Genomic DNA, 20,000 nt, shown 5'->3' with positions numbered 1-20,000 from the left:
GTTTTGGTGCCATGAAGAATAAGCAATAACGTTAGTGTCCCGGCCGGAACCTAATGAATGAGGGGAGGCCTCCTGTATTCAAGTATGTGCATTTTCTCAATAAATGGCTTGTGAATACCGATCCTGTCTTGTCTATGGCGTTGTTCCATTCCATTAGTTAAGCCTATTTACAACACAGCTGAGTGTGGAATGTGGAGCCCAAGCGTCCTCAAGCCGTCTGTCTGCCCTGAAAATCGATCCATCCCTCCAGGTCACACACACACACACACACACCAACCTGGACACTGTGTAACTATAATGGCCTTGGATTGCTGAAGCTGGTGTGATCAAGACTGCCTCTTGAGAACCACTGGTCTAGGTCATCCCCACTCCCAGTCATACAGTCAGACAGACTGAAATGTGATCTCTTAAAGTCTGTTTTAGTAAAGTAAGAGTAGTCTCTGCCAGTCATACAATCTCACTATTTTTTAGTATTATTATTATTTATTCATTTGGCAGACACATTTGATTTACAGACATCAGATCTTACAGGGCCAGACTCGCTGAAGCAGCTTAATTTCGCTGAGATAAGTGCCTTGCTCAAGGGCACAACGGTAGCAGCGGTGTTTCAAACCCATAAATTCAGTCTTTGGGTATTGCATGCTAGCTGGGCTCCTTAGCCACTACACTACCACACTGCTGTCATTTACTACTACTTTTTGCTTGTATTTATGTAAAGCACACTGAATGACACAGCCCAATACAAATGCAGTTACTGCAGTGCTGACAAGGAGTTTATTAACCAAGTTCAATCCTTAACTAACCCAGCAAACATAAGACAACAGACCCTGTGTGTGTGTCTTCATTTGCACTCTTGGCTGAAGTCCAGTGAGCGGTCACTCACCTGTCAGTATATAATGTTATTATTTAGCCTATACATGTCAATAAACATTATGGATGAGCTTCTTTGCATGCTACTGTCAGATGCTTGAGCTATTTTGATCCACAAGTCTCATTCATTTGTAATAGGCTGGATATCTGGCCCAACTCAGCTCAGGGAGTTCTTCTTGCACACACTGGTGTTGTTTAGGATGCTGAAACTTATATAATGTTCCCTGCCTGTCTGTTGTATGCAAGCCAATATTTCTTTTCTCTACCCTTGCAAAAGATTTATCCAAGTTTATCCAGTCTCAATCATGTGGTGCATAATTTGCAATTTTCCTAAAGCAAATGAATGCAATTAGGTCTAGACCAATAAATGTAGTTAGGGCATGGAAAAGCTTGGCTAATTCAGTGGCAATCAGACACAAAGGAGAAGCGAATTATGTCTACTGCAGTCTAGTCACACCTACTTACTGATGGAGTAAGAACCATTCTGACCAGCTACGTTTTATAAATAGGCCCAGACGAACAATGACTTAGGCTACTGTCCTTACAAAATAGCTTATATAACAGAGTAAATCTGACAAATCAAAGTGTGATACTGGCGCCCTCTTGTGGTAAATAAAAAAGTAAAAATCCATGGATTTAACTGATATATCCATTTTCCTTTAGTTGTATTTTGGTGATATTTTGACGTTTGTTTCTGCATGTCAGGTCATTGCCGGGTGTATTAAAGTCTGTTATTCTGGGATCATATTTACAAAGTTTAAAAAGCCAAACAAAACAATCATACAAACCTTGACCACACACCTCTATCACCATTTCCTGGGAATGATGATGACATCACTAACCTGAATGCAATGTCTGTATTCATGACCCTCAAACTTTTCAATCCACTTCAGACTCAAAATGTATACATTTCATTTGATGGTTCTTAAGCAGAATTGTATTGCATAATTTGACAAGAGCCTATTAGGGAGCAAAACAAAACCAAACTAAACGAGACAAAGACTCATCAGACAACAGTACATTTCTTTATTTCCTTCAACACATTTCGTATAGATACAGTTAAAACATCTGTTGAGCATCAACTACACTGTACAATTGAACAACCCAGGTGAGCAGGTCAAATGTCTTCCGTAGTGTGAAACAGGCGTGTGACTGCCATCAGCACCAACATGACGCCACTTGCAGGATGTGCATAGTCAGAGACCTGGTCATCAAACCCTTTCTTGCGTAAAATACCAGAACACCGGGCAGAGTGCCCCCCTATCTGAGTCCACAGCCACTTAGTGTATTCTGTAGCCATCGCTTCAATCGCACTGGCTGCATGGTCCTCATTTCTTGAGCTAACTTGCCGTTAACAGACTTTCTTCTCCATGATTATGTACATTCCATATGCATACGTGACAGGGTACATCATTCATGGGTCGCAAAAGTTTTAGCGGGTGACCACACTAAAGTGCCCCATACACAATTAGGATATGTTCACGTAATCTTCATTTGTAAATGCATATGATAGTCAACAGGCTCTTATCCTTAATTTATCTTGTGAACGCGAGCTCGTTAGTAACAGGCTCTTCCACCTGGCTGGCACAATCCAACAGATTAGCGATACTGTGAAGAGTAGTTTTTAACTAATTCAATCTCTCTGGTGGCAGAAATCAGAAAACTAGAAGCCAAAGCTTTGTGTTTTTTGTGCTGGGAGTAAGTCAGGTCATAGTTGGCAGCTAACCTGTAATGAACATTTGCTAAACTACTGTGCTACACAAGAGGATTAGAAGATTACAAAATCGCAAATTTACTATTTCATTCACTCAGTGCTCAAGTGGACTCCAGACACGACGCTATTGTGCATTATTTCTGACCAGCTCGGTGGGGACGTTATAAAAACATTACAAAAAGGGGTTAAGCGGTCATGTCCTTTCATATGTATATCATAATAACCATGGCAACTCTACAAATGCATTGTATATTTCAAGAATTCCAACGGAGACTAGAGAGACTGAACCTCTAAGGCAAAAAAGTAAACAATTCTTTTGCAATCATATGGAATATATGCTTGTGACACACACAAAGACATGTGCTTAACATTGACACTGTTAAGAGATGAGCCCCCTGCTCCCATCCCTCAGAAACCCTGTAGTTCACCTTCCACCAGAGGACTCAGGAGGGGCTGGTTTCACGCTGTGAGAGTCTGTGAACGTGAGTCTGTCGGGTCTCCGATGACCAGCAATGGAGCCACGCACAGCATAGCCAGGTCAGTCTCTCAGCGTGGTGTTACATCCGAGGGGGCCAGTTCATCCCCAGATCATGATATAATATGACAGAGTAAAGCCACAGCCATGCAGAGGTCCACTGGGCTGGTCAGTGTCTCATCACATCCTTAAGGATTAATGTAGAGTTGGCTTGGCACGTCCTCCTCCTCAGGCCTCATTACAGGCAGATCAATCTACGAGACATCACTGAGACATCCGGGATAAATACTGGACACGTCTGAGACACATCTCAGACAGCTACTACAGAACAGAACAGATTATTATCTCTGTTCTATCAGTCAGACTGGCACACAAATCTCTTTTGCAGTTGTGTTTCAACGGTGAGCATCACACAAAGAGCTCATCACCAACACACAGGAGAACGTAGAGAAAGAGAGAGACAGAGAGAGGCAGGAAGAGGGGAGAATAAAGGAAGGAAACAAAGAATAAAGGAAGGATATTGAGAGAGAGAGGGAGGGAGAGAGAGAGAGAGAGAGAGGAAGAGAGAGAGGAGAGAGAAGTGCTTGACTGTATTCCTGAAAGTGAGAATAGGTTTAGATTGCCGTCTGCCTATTTGGTAGATACACACACACACACACACACACACACACACACACACACACACACACACACACACACAGACACACACAGACACACACACACACACACAGCAGCTCACTGGCGCTCCCTGTGTGTCAGAGGTGGCACTGCAGCACTGCTTCTGGTCTATAGCATAGAGTTGGGGTGTGAGGATGGTTCCTATTGGAGGGTTGGGGTAGAGAAGTTGGAATGGTTCCTATTGGAGGATGTGGGGTAAGAGGTTGGAATGGTTCCTGTTGGAGGATGGGGTAGAGAGGTTGAAATGGTTCCTGTTGGGGGTTGGGGGAGAAGAGGTGGGAATGGTTCCTTTTGGAGGATGGGGGTAAGAGGTGGGAATGGTTCCTGTTGGGGGTGGGGAGGAGAGGTGGGGATGGTTCCTGTTGAAGGGTGGGAGGTAGAGAGAGGTCAAGATAATTCTTGCTGCTCCCCCAAATGGCAAAAGAATCAGTAGTAGAGCAGAGATGGAACTGGTTGGCACGGTTGCACGTGGAACACTCCACCCTGTTCCACACACAATGGACTTTCTGAACTCCAGTCATCAGTCATCACATGATGTTAATCCACTCCTCCATCAAAGGGAACTAGCAATCCAGTAATGGTTCTTTGGAGTTTGTGAGTTCCCTCTGTAACTTCAATAAAGTGATTTAAAATGTGCTTCGCTTGAAGTGGTCAACTGACTTTTGCCCTTGCTTTTGACCTGTCCACAGTGTCAAGGAAGGGGGTGTGGCGTAGCTACATGCCATTCTCTGATTGAAGGAGAGGGTACGTCCATCTCAGGGAGGGTGGGGCCACTCCAGACAGCGCAGTCAGGGATTGGAGGTTGGGTCAGCATGCGGCGTGCACCAGCAGGGGCTGATGGGTAAATCAGTCAGTGTCTGGGTCACAGTCTTCTGCCTGACTGCCCCAGGTGGACCCCAGGTGGTTGCAGTCTGTTTTGTGATTGGTCATCATGGTCTCCGGTGGACTGCGGTCTATCTTGTGATTGGTCCAAGGGAAATTACTGATGGTGGGGGCTGATTGTCATGATGGTTTGTCAATGACTGAGACACCTGTACAAAAGAGACACAGTGAGAGATTGAAGAAATTGACCATGTGAGTATGGTGTAGATGACCTTTCAAAGTGTTTGAGTGTGTGTCTCTGTGCGAGTGTGTGTGTGTGTATCCATGTATGTGTGTGTGTGTGTGTGTGTGTGTTACCTGCATAGCTCCGTCCATTGCCCATGTTGATGGGCAGTAGGCTCCACTTGTCTGCGGCTGGGTTGTAGAACTCCACAGAGGAGAGGTTACAGGAGCCGTCGTCTCCCCCGACCACGTACAGCATCCCATTAATGGCACACACACCTGGGGACAGGGCAGGACACAGCGGTCAACTCAGCTAATCTGATCTCTGACCAGAGGGGCGTTCCAATTCAGTTGGCGAACAGTTGACAAACGTTCGCCGTTCGTGGCAACGTTTCATCTGAACAGTCAGATTTGTACAACATGGTCACGGTGTAAACATTCTATTGTCACGGTAACACTTCGTCCAGCCCACGTCCAGCTCCACTGTATGTTCGCAGGTGAGCACCACACAAAGAGCTCATCATCACCGACACACGGTGAACGGAGGAGAACGTAGAGAAAGACAAGCACCACCAAGGGAGAGAACTACCATCTTAAAGTGTTTGCAAATGTTCACAGAGAACTCAAGGCAAACAGAAAACTGTTTGCAAACGTTTGCCTATGTTTGCAAATTTGAACGCATTTCGGGCCTGACCCACTCTGACCAATGCAATCAGTATTTAATTTTATTCAGCCACTGCGCCTGTGGCCTTTAGTGAATTCAGACTTTATCAGTGAAAACATCTGCCAGACAGAGCACCTCAGGGGAAACCGTCCACACACACACACAAACACACACAAACACACACAAACACACACAAACACACACACACACACACACACAAACACACACACACACAAACACACAAACACACACACACACCAGACACACACACACACACACACACACACACACACACACACACACACACCAGACACACACCAGACACACACACACACACACACACACACACACACACACACACACACACCAGACACACACCAGACACACACACACACACACACACACACACACACACACACACACACACACACACACACGGGAAACAGTGAGATCACAGGTGAGGAGAATGTCACATGCTTACTAGATCCGGGTACCTTCCAGCAGGCTACACACATACAGTACATGGAACGCCCTGAGAAACATGTAAGATACCAAAGACATACTGATATAGATATGTGAGATATTAGAAAGCATTCTGTTTCCACTTGCATCCCATAATAGACCACCCTCATGTTTGTGATTATGATGCTTAACCCACTGACCCCCCTCATACAGTGAGCCCCAGGACTCAGTGCTAATGCCATTAATAACGCCTACACGTGTTCCCTGCAATCATTTAAAACATATGGGAATGGAACTCAAATTAAGCAGGTTGCATATTAAATAGCTGGCTCTTTGGCTAGGCACTATCATTTAAAACACATGTGAATGAGCTTATTACCTGAATGGAACTCAAATTAAGCAGGTTGCATATTAAATAGCTGGCTCTTATGCTAGGCACTATCATTTAAAACACATGTGATCGTGTTTGGGTGCACTGGTGAGTATCAGGCCATGTTTCTCTCTAGAAAACAGAGGGACTATTGTTCAGTGTACTATAATGTCAGTCTTTCACTATGGTGATATTGTGTGTATGCACACAGCCCAATTTACACTGAATTCATTAGACGCAATTTACCACAGTCTCCATCTCAGTACAGGGCATTGTTTTAGAACCCATCACTGTGAACTAGAACAGAATGGTGGACAGTAGGGCTGTAACGATACACCAACCTCACGATTCGGTTTGTATCACGATTTTTGACCCACGGTTCGATAGGAATCTCGATTTTTCTTTTTTTTTTTTCTTTTTTTTTTTTGGGGGGGGGGGGGGGGGCTAGACATTTTATTAAATAACATTTTAATAGCCTCCCTTAGAACACCAGAGGATTACAATATAATATATCTATTATTTTATATCCTGATATAAAAATATTTTTCTGAATGACTGAGATTTATGACAGCACACTTTATGCAGATTAGCCTATAGCCTAGGCTTAAACACACATGGGGAAACTGAACAGTCCAATCAGTACACTATGATAGGCTAAGCTATATGCTACGTTGTTTACAATAGACCTCTCCAGAATATATCCCGCCTCCTAGCTTCCGTATCCATCCAGCTTCCGGGCGTGGATTGTCTATGGGAAATAACATGGCGTTTTGAAAGATCGTACCTGTCAAACTCTGTAGGTGACAAAGTAGAAAAAGCTGCTGGGCAGATTGGCCTACACACTTCTGCCATCTAGTTTCCACTGGATTTTTTGATTTTCGATGCCGTTTAAGTAGTATAGTCTATAGTATACTACTTAAACGGCACCGACAATCAAAAAATCCAGTGGAAACTATATGGCAGAAGTGTGTAGGCCAATCTGCCCACCAGCTTTTTCAACTTCGCTACCTACAGATGTTTTACCGGTATGATATTTCGAAACGCCATGTTATTTCTCATAGACAATCCACGCCCGGAAGTTGGATGGATACGGAAGTTACGGAGGCGGGACTTATTCTGGAGAGGTCAATATTTCCAGGCTTCAACCAGACAGCTGAATTAAAGAGGTAGAGTTGTAATAAAAAATAGTAATTTTTTATTACAACTCTACCTCTTTAATTCAGCTGTCTGGTTGAAGCCTGGAAATATTGTAAACAACGTAGCATATAGCTTAGCCTATCATAGTGTACTGATTGGACTGTTCAGTTTCCCCATGTGTGTTTAAGTTTCAAGGTAATACTAGTTCTCCTTGGGACAGGCCCTTTTGGGAAACGTTGGTATTGAGATGATCAGTCAACTTCAATGCAAGAGTTTTAAACAAATATGTGCAGCATGCTAATGATGCTAAGCGGATTTAATAGTAATTTAGCTAGTCGTCTTCTATGCGTCCTTGCTTTCACGATTGTGAATGTTTTATTTAAGTCGCGCGTGTTCATTGAGCAGGAGAGGGAGGGAGAGTGAGAGGGAGGGAGCGCGAGAGAGAGCGGGGCAAGGAGAGGGGGTTTACTTCTATACTGTTTGGTAAAGTTGCACACATAGTCTACAATGAAAGCAAGGAGAGGTATGAAATGATTATTTATTATGACCGCCGCTAGCGAAGCTAGCGAAGCGGTCATATAGGGATTGTCAAAGTTTTTTTTTTTTTTTTTCCCGTCATCTACTTCCTGAATTTTTGGTCAACGATACCCGGGACACCGAACCACCGGGGCACATGAAATTTGGTGGGTATGTAGCCCCACTAGACTTTTACGGAAAAATTTCGTTTCGTCCCCGGGGTCCACTCCCCCCCCGTGCTGGGCCCCCCGAACCGCAAAAAAAGCAGTTTTTCCTAAATAACTACCTGAACCGTGGCACCGAGGATGAAGAATCTTTTATGGTATGTTGGTCTCAAGGGCCCACATCAATCTGGCCCATAATCACTCATTTGTGATTTGCACCCCCCCGGTAAAAAATGAAAATGCAATATTATTCTGCTTTAATCGTCCCTATCTTCAGTTAAGATGTTCAGAACTGCACCAAATTTTATGTGTATGATTGACCTGGCATTCTCTGGGGGTATGCCAAGTTTCGTAGAATTTCATCCATGGGGGGGTCTTTAAAAAAATAGATTATGTGTACATTTAGTGACTGTACACTCATTGGCCTGTAGATGGCGGTGCACACATATACACATGCACACACACACAGGCACCCACATACTATCGGTATTAGAACGGCTGATACATAATTACAAATTCAGTAGGATTAAAAGAAAGCCAAAATAAATATTCATCATCATCATCATCATGGCTGCATTTCCAGTATTGGCGATAAGTAGTCGTTTGTCCACTAGATGGCGCATCGTTGCAGTGAGACGTAATTTTGTTGGAAGTTAAACGTGGGTTGGAATACAATGGCCGCTTCCTACAAGGACTATAGTTTACCGCAGAGAACGTCTAATAAGGATAGGATGATGTTCACATGAAATGTAATTCCCATTTCTTCTTGAAGCCGAAATAAATCTGAGGATGTTTATCGGACATGCTTGGTTTTTACTGCAGGTACGTTAATCTTATAATATCAATAAGGACCTAGGCAATGTTACCGTTAGCGTTGGTTGAGTGATGGAGGCCAATTTGATTGATTGCATTTGTAGAAAACTATAAATGCGGTTATACCAAGCAAATTGATAACAGCACTGTAATTGTATCTTTCGACTGTCATTTGTTGCACGTGCTACAAAAATCATTCTGTGCAATGGAAGATTTACCAACGTTACACCGATCTGATACAGTTTTGCCTACATGCGTGAGACTGAGACGCCTGTTTATTTTGTTTGAAGTGCGTGCAGGGTCTGAGAGGGGAATCGATGTGCTTTGATTCCAGCTTGGTAGTTGTAGTCTGTGAAATTAAAAAGCACGTGTGTGTGAAGTATCCAAACAATGACACCTTCATTTCATTATGGCTGCTTTAGCAACACACCATAAGCTACTGTTTAGGCTAGTGGGTCCCATTTAGAGGTGGCTACTTCATTCGCGCTTTCCTTGACTCATGGAGCTGCGTGAATTTTATTACAACTTTTCGCCACGATATGGCAATTTAAGTCCGCTTGATACTGTAAGGCTTAAGCCATTGGTTTCCAAAGGAGATTTTATTTGTGTCGCCAGCATAGCTTATTGACAATTTATGTTGTAAATAGGCCTACCTTATAAGCCTACCTGTAGCTTAAGGAAGCTAACAGCTTTCTATTAGGATCTAGTTTGTTAGTTACAGTTTTGTCATAACTCCCTGATGCATTTTTGCATTTAGAATAGCCAGAGCGTGAACAATATCGGGTGCCTATGGACTAGGCTCGCTTGGTGAACCCAGCCTGATCTGCCCGCTATTTATTTTTTGATTTCTTAAAAGATTGAGCTTGGTCTGGTGAAAGCCAGACTAGCCATGGACCTCAGTTACACAATGCAAGGGAACATGAATCAGCCTATATTTGCACGAACAATAACGGACAACAGCTCTTCAACTTTGGCCCGTTAAAATGTGTATGAACAGTCTAGCGACGCATTTCATCAAGGCCCATTTGGACATGTCAGTTATTTGCACCACTAGTAAAACAGCATTTCGTTTCAGACTACTGTTACTTAATTTGTGCATTAACAATAACGTTTCAGACTACTGTTACTTAATTTGTGCATTGACAATAAAGTATTACATGAACTAAAGATGACTAAAATCTTATGTAGAAGAAGAAACATTAACAAAAAAATCCATCCATCCAAAAATGACCTTTGTTTTTGATAGCTGTTGAAAACGGCTGAGATGTTTTTGTAAATAAATAAATAAATAAACAAATAAATAAATAAATAACATTATGCTGATACCTTTTGCTTTTCCCAAATACAATGTAGCCTACAGGTGTAAGTGACCTTTCATCAATCCAGTTGCAATGGATGAACTGTGATGAACTGCCCTACTTGTGATTGTTTAGAGATTTTAAAGGTTTTATAACAATGCTACATCTTCTTTGGCTATTCTACAATCTATTCACCTTTTCAGCACCAGTAGGCTACTTTCTGTGCAGCCGCACACACACACTCAGGCATGCCAAACAAGCATACACAAAAGTTTCAAGAGTGGGGGATGGAGTAAAATATGGAGACAAATTGAAGTGTGCTTTATTTTCGCGGAACGGATGTACAGGACTGAGTGGCGGTCATATTTTGTACCGCTATGCGGTACATCTAGTTTATTTATTTATTTGTTTGTTTTTGGACAACGTAGGCTACCGATAAGTAAAGCGGGAGTTGTGGGTTGCTTTTGCGGCCGCCTAAGCTGCAATGCACTGCGTGAAACACTAGAAAGGGTGTGTCGCGATTCTGCCTTTTCACACCGCGACACAGTATCGTGGATATGAATGTCGCGATTTCGGTTTCGAATCGTAAATCGTTACAGCCCTAGTGGACAGTCCTCTCTCCATGCACTTCCCTTCAATCATGATCTTTCTTTTGTTTCTAAGATTTTGCAAGTTACTTTTCTTCCTTAGCCTGATGAACCAGACCCACATCAAGATGTAGGGTCTGGGAACTCACCATTCGCAGTGCTCAATCTGAGGGGCGGGATAAACTGTTATCTTTCAAATTCCCTCTGCACGCAATAGGATACTGCTACAACTCCCATGCGTTTTCCCACCAGCGGAGCTAGTTGGCTAGTTGATCAAACTTTTGCCAACTTAAAAAAAGCTTAACTCGTGTCACGCTGTTCGCCAGCAGCAGCATCCATCTTCTTTGTTTTCAAGTAGCAGGGAATTAACGCGGAACCATCGTAACTCTGCCATTAAGCCCGCCCACCAACTCCATAAACGATGTGATTGGCCTGATTGAAGTTACATTTTTCCAGCTCGCAAACCAACGGAGAGTTGCTAGACTACCCTGGCTGCAAATTACATTTGCTGACCCTAGGGAGCATCCAGATTTCTAGGATACTTCTTCCTTAGTTCCATTTTTAATAATACTTTATATCCCTTATCCCAGATCAACACCGATGTTGGTAAATTGGCTTTTCATTTTTTGCACCAAATAAATGGAACATGAAGTTTTCACATGCTCAGCTGTGTATGGCTATGTTCTGTCTCCCGTCTCATTCCAGCTACAGAGTATCATTGATGTAGTGATGTGGTGCATGGCGAACTCACCTGCATTGCGGCGGCACATGTTCATATCGCACACCTGTCTCCAGGTGTTGCTGGGGGGGTCAAACACCTCCACGCTCTTCCTCACCAGTGGGCCGTCATGCCCCCCGGCCGCGTAGAGCTGGCCTCCCAGCACGCCCACACCTAGACAAACGACACCAGTCACAACCACATCGGCCACTAATATGGCAACTTGCACACTACAGCAAAACTACAGCACACTACAACAAAAAGCAAACTGTCACAGTACACATTAAAGGTACACTATGCAAGATTTTCACCTTTACGAAGCCAATTTGATGGTAAACGAACTTATAATAGGTAAATCGTTCACCTAGCATAGCTATACAGCATAGACATAGTAAGTCGCTACCGAGAAAACCAGCCATGCAACTTCAAGAACGGCGGCTCAAGAAATCTATAGCTCTTTGGAGATTTTTGCCTGTTGTTAATCCTTCACCTCCACAATAAAAGCATTTTCACTGTGTACAGGGGGGATAAGTCACGGGAAGTTTGCTATTTACAACAGCAGAGTAAAATATAAATATATTGTGACTCTAGTGGGAGCTCTACAGTCACCAAAAATACCTAAACCTGCACAGTGTACCTTTAACTGTGACAGATTAATTATGAACACTTGCTAGGGTGTAGTGTGATGATTAATGTGTCTGAGTGTGTGTCTATGTGTGAGTGTCACCTGCTCCACTGCGTCTGGTGCTCATGTCGGCCACATAAACCCACTGGTTCCTGACAGGGTCAAACTCCTCTACTGTACTCAGGCACTGACGAGATGCACCATCATATCCTCCTACTGCATACAGCTTACCTGCACACACACACACACACACACACACACACACACACACACGCACACACACAGACACACACACACACACGTTAAACCACATGAACACACCCAGCTTGTGATTGGCTGTGCTCTATACAGGGTTTAAAACAATGCCTTAATGGATGGTGATGAGTCATGCTGATGAATCATGCTGATGGCGGCGTGGCGTCTCTTACCGTCCACCACTCCCACGCCGACGCTGCTGCGTCTGGTGTTCATGGAGGCCACAAACGTCCAGTCATTGGACCTCCAACTGTAGGCCTCTACAGAGGACAGACCTGATGGAGAGGGGGGGAGGGGAGGCGTGGATGAAAAGAAAAGACGAAAGAAAGAGGTGATGGAAGTGAAGGAAGAAAAGAAATGAAGAGGAGTGGGAGAGAGGGCAGTAAAAGGAGGAAGAGAAAGTGGATTAGAGAAAGAATGCAGGACAGAGAGAAACAGAGATCGTTAAACAAACGACAGCTTGTATCACTGACTGCTCTCTCTCTCTCTCTCTCTCTCTCTCTCTCTCTCTCTCTCTCTCTCTCTCTCTCTCTCTCTCTCTCCCCCTCTCTCACACTCTCTCACACTCTCTCACACACACACACACACACACACACACACACACACACATACACACAGTCTCTGGACAACAAAGACACACATTCAATGTGACACCATCAGATGTAGGTCAGCATGCCAGTGGGTTTTTCTCTCTCACCACCCCCCCCCCCCCACACGTTAATTTAATGCGTCATAATGATGCTATTGTTAGAGGTTCTACTTGCAGTTTTAGAAAGTGGATTCAGTCAGTCTCTCTCTCCTTAAGGTTTTCTTAAATGACTTGATGAACTCAATGTGTGTGTGTGTGTGTGTGTGTGTGTGTGTTCCTCCTACAATATCCTACAGCACAGAGCAGATCACCAAATGCTGTGGCTTCTTTCTTGTTGCATTTTGGTGCATGCTTGTGTGTATATGTGTGTGTGTGTGTGTGTGTGTGTGTGTGTGTGTGTACCTGTGCTGCCGTCGAACCCTCCCACGGCGTAGAGCAGGTCTCCCAGCACGGCGGCTCCGAGTGTGCTGCGCCTCTCCTGCATACTGGCCACAGTTGTCCACTGGTCACGCCCGCCATCATACATGTCCACCGTCCGCACGCGCAGAGATCCGTTAAACCCCCCCACCGCATACACACGACTCCCCATGAACACCACACCTGCACACACACACACACACACACACACACACACACACACACACACACACACAGTACAGCTATAAAATATGGTTTAACACATCATATTAAAGCCAGTCATCCTGAGATAACCTAATATGGCATCTCTTAACACATTGGGGAATATCAAGACCTATCCATACACTCTATGTTGGCACTAACCCCTTCCACGTAACTATCAGCTAGCCCCTAACACTAATTTCTCAAGGTAATGAACATGGGACATCATTTTTGAGCAATGTTGCTGGGCAACCACATAACCAGTCCCATGTGCTCTGATTCAGACCACACACCATCCCGTCCCATTCACCCACTGCCTCCACTACCCCCAGAACCATAGAGGTGCTACACAGAACTGGACAGAGGGAGGAAGCTTCAGCCCCATTCATTCCAATGGCAAATGCTATGCTAGATAATTCAGTCAAAAGTATACTTAGGGCCAGATGTACTAACGCTTTTCCGCCCACTTCAGGCGTATTTGTTTCGCAATGTGCGTGTAAAATCATTGTGAGGTATGTACAAACTTTTTTTTTCAGTGTCCCGCAGCTGTCCCGAATTCTACTTGGCACTGTCCCGGACTTAACCACCAGTGTCCCAAATTCAAGTTCTTGTTTTTTCCCATTCTACGTAATAAACAGCATAATAATCAGTAACTTGCACCACTTAATTAACTCATTCTGGTCCACCATAAGTTTTGAACACTTAATTTATTAAACACCATTTTACTAACATTAATCATCTGCTGTTTCACACAACACTCATTTTCAGAGGTTGCGCTTTTGACTCTTTTTTGAGGTTGCACTAGACGTTCTCATTGTCTGTGGTTTTGACGGACAGGTTTGTAAAACATTCCGTCAATAATCTATTTTCACGTGTCTTTAATTTCAATGTCAGTTTGGTGTGATGTCATGGCCACAGATCTAAGTGAAAACAATAAGTTGCGTGGGAAATTACCACGAAGCTGGCCAATTTCTGTCTAACTTTACCGAAGTGAAGCTGTCAGATAGGCTACTCTCCGGTATTCGTTTATTTTCTCAAGAATAGCCTATAGCTTAGAACTGCCACAACGAAATGTCAAATGCTAACTTAAATAACTGTTTTCATAGTTATAGGCTACCTTGCAACACTATTGTTTTGTCAAATCGCAGTTGCAGTAGGCTATTTAGTTCAGCATGGTATTGGTGACGTTTCGTCTGTCACTGACAGAAAACACGCATCGTTTTAGTCAGAGGACTGTCATCTCGTTTTTTTTAGAACACCAGTGTAACCTTAGGCCTACACTATCAGTCAAAAATGCCATTTCCTAGCCTACCTGCCTGCTAGTTAGGTAAGTTAACCTCTATATCGGAAAGTGACCCATTAGGCCTACCACTCGTGCCCTATGTGTCACTCAATATTTAGGCTATTTTTATACAGAACCAAGACGGCGGATTCCTAAGGAAACGCAAGCACCCATCCCATTTGGATATCTTATTTTGTATTTGTACCAAAAATGACATTGTAGCCTACAGTGATTCGAAGAGCAGTAAACAGTGTTGTAAGGCTGCGTGTATAAAACCGCTTCTTTATAGATCAGATGGCTAACGCTGCTTTTGCCAGCTGCCCGTTACGCCAGGTCAAATTTTGTGTAATTTTATTCAGACAAGAAAGATATGTTTAAATTCCCATGTAGTTTAGGAAAAAAGTACCTATTTTGAAATTTGCTTTGCCATTTTTCTACTGTCCCAGAGTTGTCCCAGACATCATTCTACTGTGTCCCGGAGGCATTTTTTATGGTCCCCGGGACGTCGGGACATCGTTAATTTCGAGCCCTGACAAACAGGCCGCAATGAAAAAAACCCGTAAACTGCCTGTCGCGGGAGCTGAAAATGGCTAATTGCGTTTTTCATGTCATGCATATGCATTCATGGGAGTATCCAGGGGAAAGTGGGAGTTTAACGTAAAAAGATGGGAGGGGAAGAGTAAAGAGCGCCTAATTATGTATTCCGCGGTATGTACAAAGACTGCTCATGAAAGCGCACGTCTATTCTGCGCCTAAATACTTCCGTTCAATGCGTCAATAAGAGAACCTCTCAAAGACAACAGAATCGCTATTTAGAGCACCAGTTTTGTAAGTATTTGTACTATCAAAAGCAAAACCTTAACTTTCGTTGGCCTTTCGAAGGTCTTACTTTCACTTTCACGTCATTCATAAACTTTCCTACTTGCTAGATTTGACCATTTTTTCATAGCCTACGTGCACAAGTAGTTTGAGTAAAACTACTGATCTTCATTATCTCCCTGCTTGTTGACATCTTATCATGTATGGTATTATTTCATGATCGCTAAACGTTTGATTCTTTTTAATGTTGTCATCAGTTAACTTCATTCAACTGCGCTTGTATGTAGGCTCTGCCGTTCAGTTGTGGACGTTCGTAAATTGCGTTTATGGGCGGAGAAAGGCAGAGAAAGGCGCAGTTTACACTAGTTTGATAAATACGACGGAAACTTGGGTCTGACAGCGTTCGCAATCTGCGGTTTGCGGTTGTACGCTGATAACGCTACGTTCGCAATGTACGTACATCTGGCCCTCAGTGTGCTGCCGCCATGTTTAAAAATGACGTCCAACATGTGGGGTTGATGAAACATGTTTTGCATCAGTGGCATTTTTCCTCAAGGTGATTGGGCCTGTGCTTGTTTGTTGAGATAGAAGAGGCCCTGAGTTGGCGTTGCCATCTCCTTCAAGAGGGGTTGGCGCCTTCATGTGTGTTAGGTCAGCCTTTGGGTAAATGTCACTGATGTCGGTTGTTAGGGGTTACATCCTTGTATACAATGTTGTGCAGAACAGGTGATGAACTCATCTTGATTCCTGTCATACCTTGGAGATGTAAACTGTATGATTGTTCTATAAGAAGTGTGTCTTTTCTGTGGAACCTCAGACTGCGTCTGTTAGCCCCACAACGTGGGTCTCCGGTGCAGTGAATAAAGCTCTCTGAGATTTCTGACTTGACTAACCCCCCACTCCGTACCTGAACCCTGTTGCCCCAGAGTTACCAGCCACCCACCCACCCGAGACCTTCTCCGTGTGCAGGCTACCTCTTGCTCCGGACCTGAACCAGGCGGACACCATGTCCTACCTGCTCGGCAGCGTCTGGATGGCAGGTCTGCTACCTGGTACCAGCGCTCCTCCTGGAAGTCATAACACTCTACCGTCCGGATGGCTTTTGGGGCCTGTCCACCCACCACGATCATCACCTGACACACACACACACAAATATTCATATATAGAATAACTATGAGGTGCAATATCATATGACTGTGACAGTTGGTTGTGACAGTGACAGGTTGACTGGCATCGTGGGTGTGTGTGTGTGTGTGTGTATACCTCTGGCAGTCTGAATAGCATGTGTGTAAGTGCGTGCGCTAAAATATCTTTGGCAGACATATGGTATGGTGTATGTGTGTGTATGTGTGTGTGTATGTGTGTGTGTGTGTGTGTACGTATGTGTGTGTGTGTGTGTGTGTGTGCGTGTACCTTTGGCAGACTGACGGGTGTGCGTGGTCGTGTCCGGTCAGTCTTGATGAGGTGGCGCTGGTCTGCTGGGAGCAGGTGATACTTCATGGCCTCAATCAGGAAGTCCTTACAGGTGTTATTATTCTTAATGAGAGCCTCCTCCTCCACCCTCTACACACACACACACACACAAACACAAAGTATACATACACACATTTAACACCTTTGAAAAATGACAGCTTGCTTATTCAACACAAAGGGGAGAAGCTGTTTAACGGTCAAGGGCATTTCCCCTGTATCTACTCAGCCCTGTAGAATCACACTGTGTGACTGAGTGTGTGTGTTTGTCAGCGCTGACAGAAAGAAATCAAAGAGCAGCACTGAATGTGTGTCACCACCATCAGCGTCAAATTAATCAGTGGCCACCTGCTCACCAGGGGTGCGTTCAAATTCGTTGAACAGAGGCGAACATTCGCGGCTAACATGTTTGTATGAACAGATACATTTGAATGGTTTTGTGTAAACATTCCATCTCCATGGTAACTCTCCATCCAGCTCCCAACATGTTCGCGGAGAGCTACCTCCTCAAACTGTTTGCGAGCGTTCGCAAATTTGAATGCACCTCAGGACTACTTGACCTTTGACATCACAACAAACACACTCATCTAGATGATGTCATCTATAAAACAAACCAACAACAGACACTCCTAGAACATGAAATGTGTATAGTCACTCAGCAGAGAGGTGCTTATCTGGGACAGGCCATCTTAATAACTATGATTTAAATATGATTTAAAGCTGCAGTTGGCAAGATTTTTTTGATCATATTCACTGAAACTGACATTATGCTCCGACAGAACAACATAAATCAGCCGGTTTTAGAAAAAAACCCGCACTTCTAGCTCCACCTAGAGTCTGTTATTTGTTTTGCAAAAATCCACAGCTCCCGGTCCTTCTGGTTCAATCAGAGGAGGGCTGTGTGAGATCTGACTGAATCACAGTCTGGTGCAGTCTGATGCGCATTGACGAGCACAAACTCGATGAGAGGGTGCTCGGTGGTAGTGGGGGAGGGGCATGAGAGTTTTAAAAATTCAACATTTTGGCTAAGTCCCCACCCCTCCCACCTGTCAGACTTGACAACTGCAGCTTTAACTTGACCAGGTAATCTACATGTTTTAAAAGCAGGACACATCTGGACAATCTAACTGACATCTGGACCAGGTCATCTAAAGCTAGGAACAGAGCTTCCCATTTTTAAGCCCGACGTTCATGATAATCATGGGACATCTGAGGGAGTCAATGGTAGTCGCGGTGTTCAGTCATGGCAGGAATCGTTATGTGTGTTTGGGTGACAGATCTGAATCCTTTGTGAATATTTCCATTGTTGACACTATCCAGATTCAATCAAACACGTTTGATGTTATTTTGACCAGTCCGATCTATGGTCGGCTTAAGTTACCTATGTGATGCACCAACGACAAAAACCCCCAAATCCAGCATCTTCATACAGTACATCAGACTCACCTGACCAGGTTATATACAGATTCTGTAGATCAGAATCACATGGGCCAGGTGACCTATAGGTTACATATCCGACTCACCTGGACTAGGTAATCTCTGGAGAGCAGAGGCAGCCTGACATGCTCCATAAGTTTGGGCATGTGCTCCAAACGAGCCTCCTTATCATGATTAATCCAGGCCACCATGGCCTCAAACACCTGGACAGGAGGAAGGGGGGGGGGGGGTGATGAAGGGGAGAAAAGGGGGGGGGGGGTATACAAAAAACACAGATGGAGGAAAAAATGAGTGTGTGTGTGCTGACCTCAAGTAACACAGACACACACACACACACAAACACATACACACACACACACACACAAAGGGCAGGGCTGGATTGTTTTTATTTTCATGCCATTTTAGTTTAACTCTCAGTCTGAGTGGTATTTTCTTGCCCATTTCCTGATGTATTGTTGCCGTTCTGTTTTCTGGCGTGAAGCAGCAGTACTAGAATGCCATTCCTGCACACGGATATTGGGCATGGCGGAGCAGGGCCAGTGGTGGATATTGGGCAATGGTGGATATTGGGCATAGTGGATATTGGGCAATGGTGGATATTGGGCATGGTGGATATTGGGCATGGTGGATATTGGGCATGGTGGAGCAGGGGCATGGTGGATATTGGGCATGGTGGAGCAGGGGCATGGTGGATATTGGGCATGGTGGAGCAGGGGCATGGTGGATATTGGGCATGGTGGAGCTTGGGCATGGTGGAGCTTGGGCATGGTGGAGCAGGGGCACAAGCGGCCTGGATTCCATTCCTGTACCTGCCATTACGAGGCCATGTCGCTTTAGATACAGTAAAAGGTAAACCTGTAAAAGGTTCTGCTGAATACCAGTCAACTTTAACTTTAAGAGATAAACATTGTCGGTGTGCTCAGTACTAAAATGTCTTCACTGTTTAAGTAAGAGCTAATAAATAAATAAATAAATAAATAAATAATAATAATAATAATAATAATAATAATAATACATTTTAATTTGGTCTGGTATGCCTATGTTTCTGTTGTAGTACGCCCTGATAGCATATGTGTTAAGACCTTTTCATTAGAGGAGAGGCGGAATTGTGAGAATAATTTTGGTTCTCATTTTCAGAGCACCCAAACACCTTGTGGGAATATACAAAGACAGTGTTAAGGCGCTCTGAAAATGAGATCCAAAATTATTTTTCAGACTTGTGAGGTCTGCTGTTCATACCCTGAAGGAATGTATGTTCTGTTCATTGCTTTTTGTGAGAGTCTTTCTACAGGATCATCCAGACCAAATTTGATGATTTTGATACCTACTATTCCTATTTATGTACCAGCATGCAAAATTTGAGCCTCCTACATGGTTTAGTTCTTGTGCTATGGG

The 20,000-nt window shown here is 44.0% G+C and overlaps 2 protein-coding genes across 6 annotated transcripts in view; one reads left to right on the top strand and one right to left on the bottom strand.

The window, feature by feature from the left end:
* fam13b (family with sequence similarity 13 member B) overlaps positions 1 to 121 on the top strand; it is a 64,863-nt gene extending 64,742 nt beyond the window's left edge. For all 4 annotated transcript variants that reach the window (XM_076287391.1, XM_076287389.1, XM_076287390.1 and 1 more), the window contains one exon: positions 1 to 121. This exon is cut by the window's left edge and continues 2,813 nt beyond it. The gene's annotated coding sequence lies outside the window, so the exon portion shown is untranslated.
* Positions 122 to 1,895: 1,774 nt separating this feature from the next.
* The window catches only part of klhl3 (kelch-like family member 3), a 23,535-nt gene continuing 5,430 nt past the window's right edge, over positions 1,896 to 20,000 (bottom strand). For both annotated transcript variants that reach the window (XM_076287386.1, XM_076287385.1), the window contains 9 exons: positions 18,692 to 18,808; positions 17,112 to 17,261; positions 16,714 to 16,831; positions 13,382 to 13,579; positions 12,564 to 12,665; positions 12,238 to 12,366; positions 11,544 to 11,684; positions 4,917 to 5,060; positions 1,896 to 4,768 (listed from right to left, as the gene is read on the bottom strand). In XM_076287386.1, the coding sequence (XP_076143501.1) occupies positions 4,740 to 4,768; positions 4,917 to 5,060; positions 11,544 to 11,684; positions 12,238 to 12,366; positions 12,564 to 12,665; positions 13,382 to 13,579; positions 16,714 to 16,831; positions 17,112 to 17,261; positions 18,692 to 18,808 (1,128 nt within the window). In that variant the 3' untranslated portion in view covers positions 1,896 to 4,739. The remainder of the gene's footprint in view (positions 4,769 to 4,916; positions 5,061 to 11,543; positions 11,685 to 12,237; positions 12,367 to 12,563; positions 12,666 to 13,381; positions 13,580 to 16,713; positions 16,832 to 17,111; positions 17,262 to 18,691; positions 18,809 to 20,000) is intronic.

Source organism: Alosa pseudoharengus, unplaced genomic scaffold, assembly GCF_046254945.1.
Source record: "Alosa pseudoharengus isolate Yale_2024_CS ecotype anadromous, Long Island Sound unplaced genomic scaffold, YU_APseudo_1.1 YU_APseudo_1.1_scf_16, whole genome shotgun sequence".
NCBI lineage: Eukaryota > Metazoa > Chordata > Actinopteri > Clupeiformes > Clupeidae > Alosa > Alosa pseudoharengus.
Note: the sequence above shows the minus strand (reverse complement) of the source record. Positions and strands in the feature narration are given on the sequence as shown.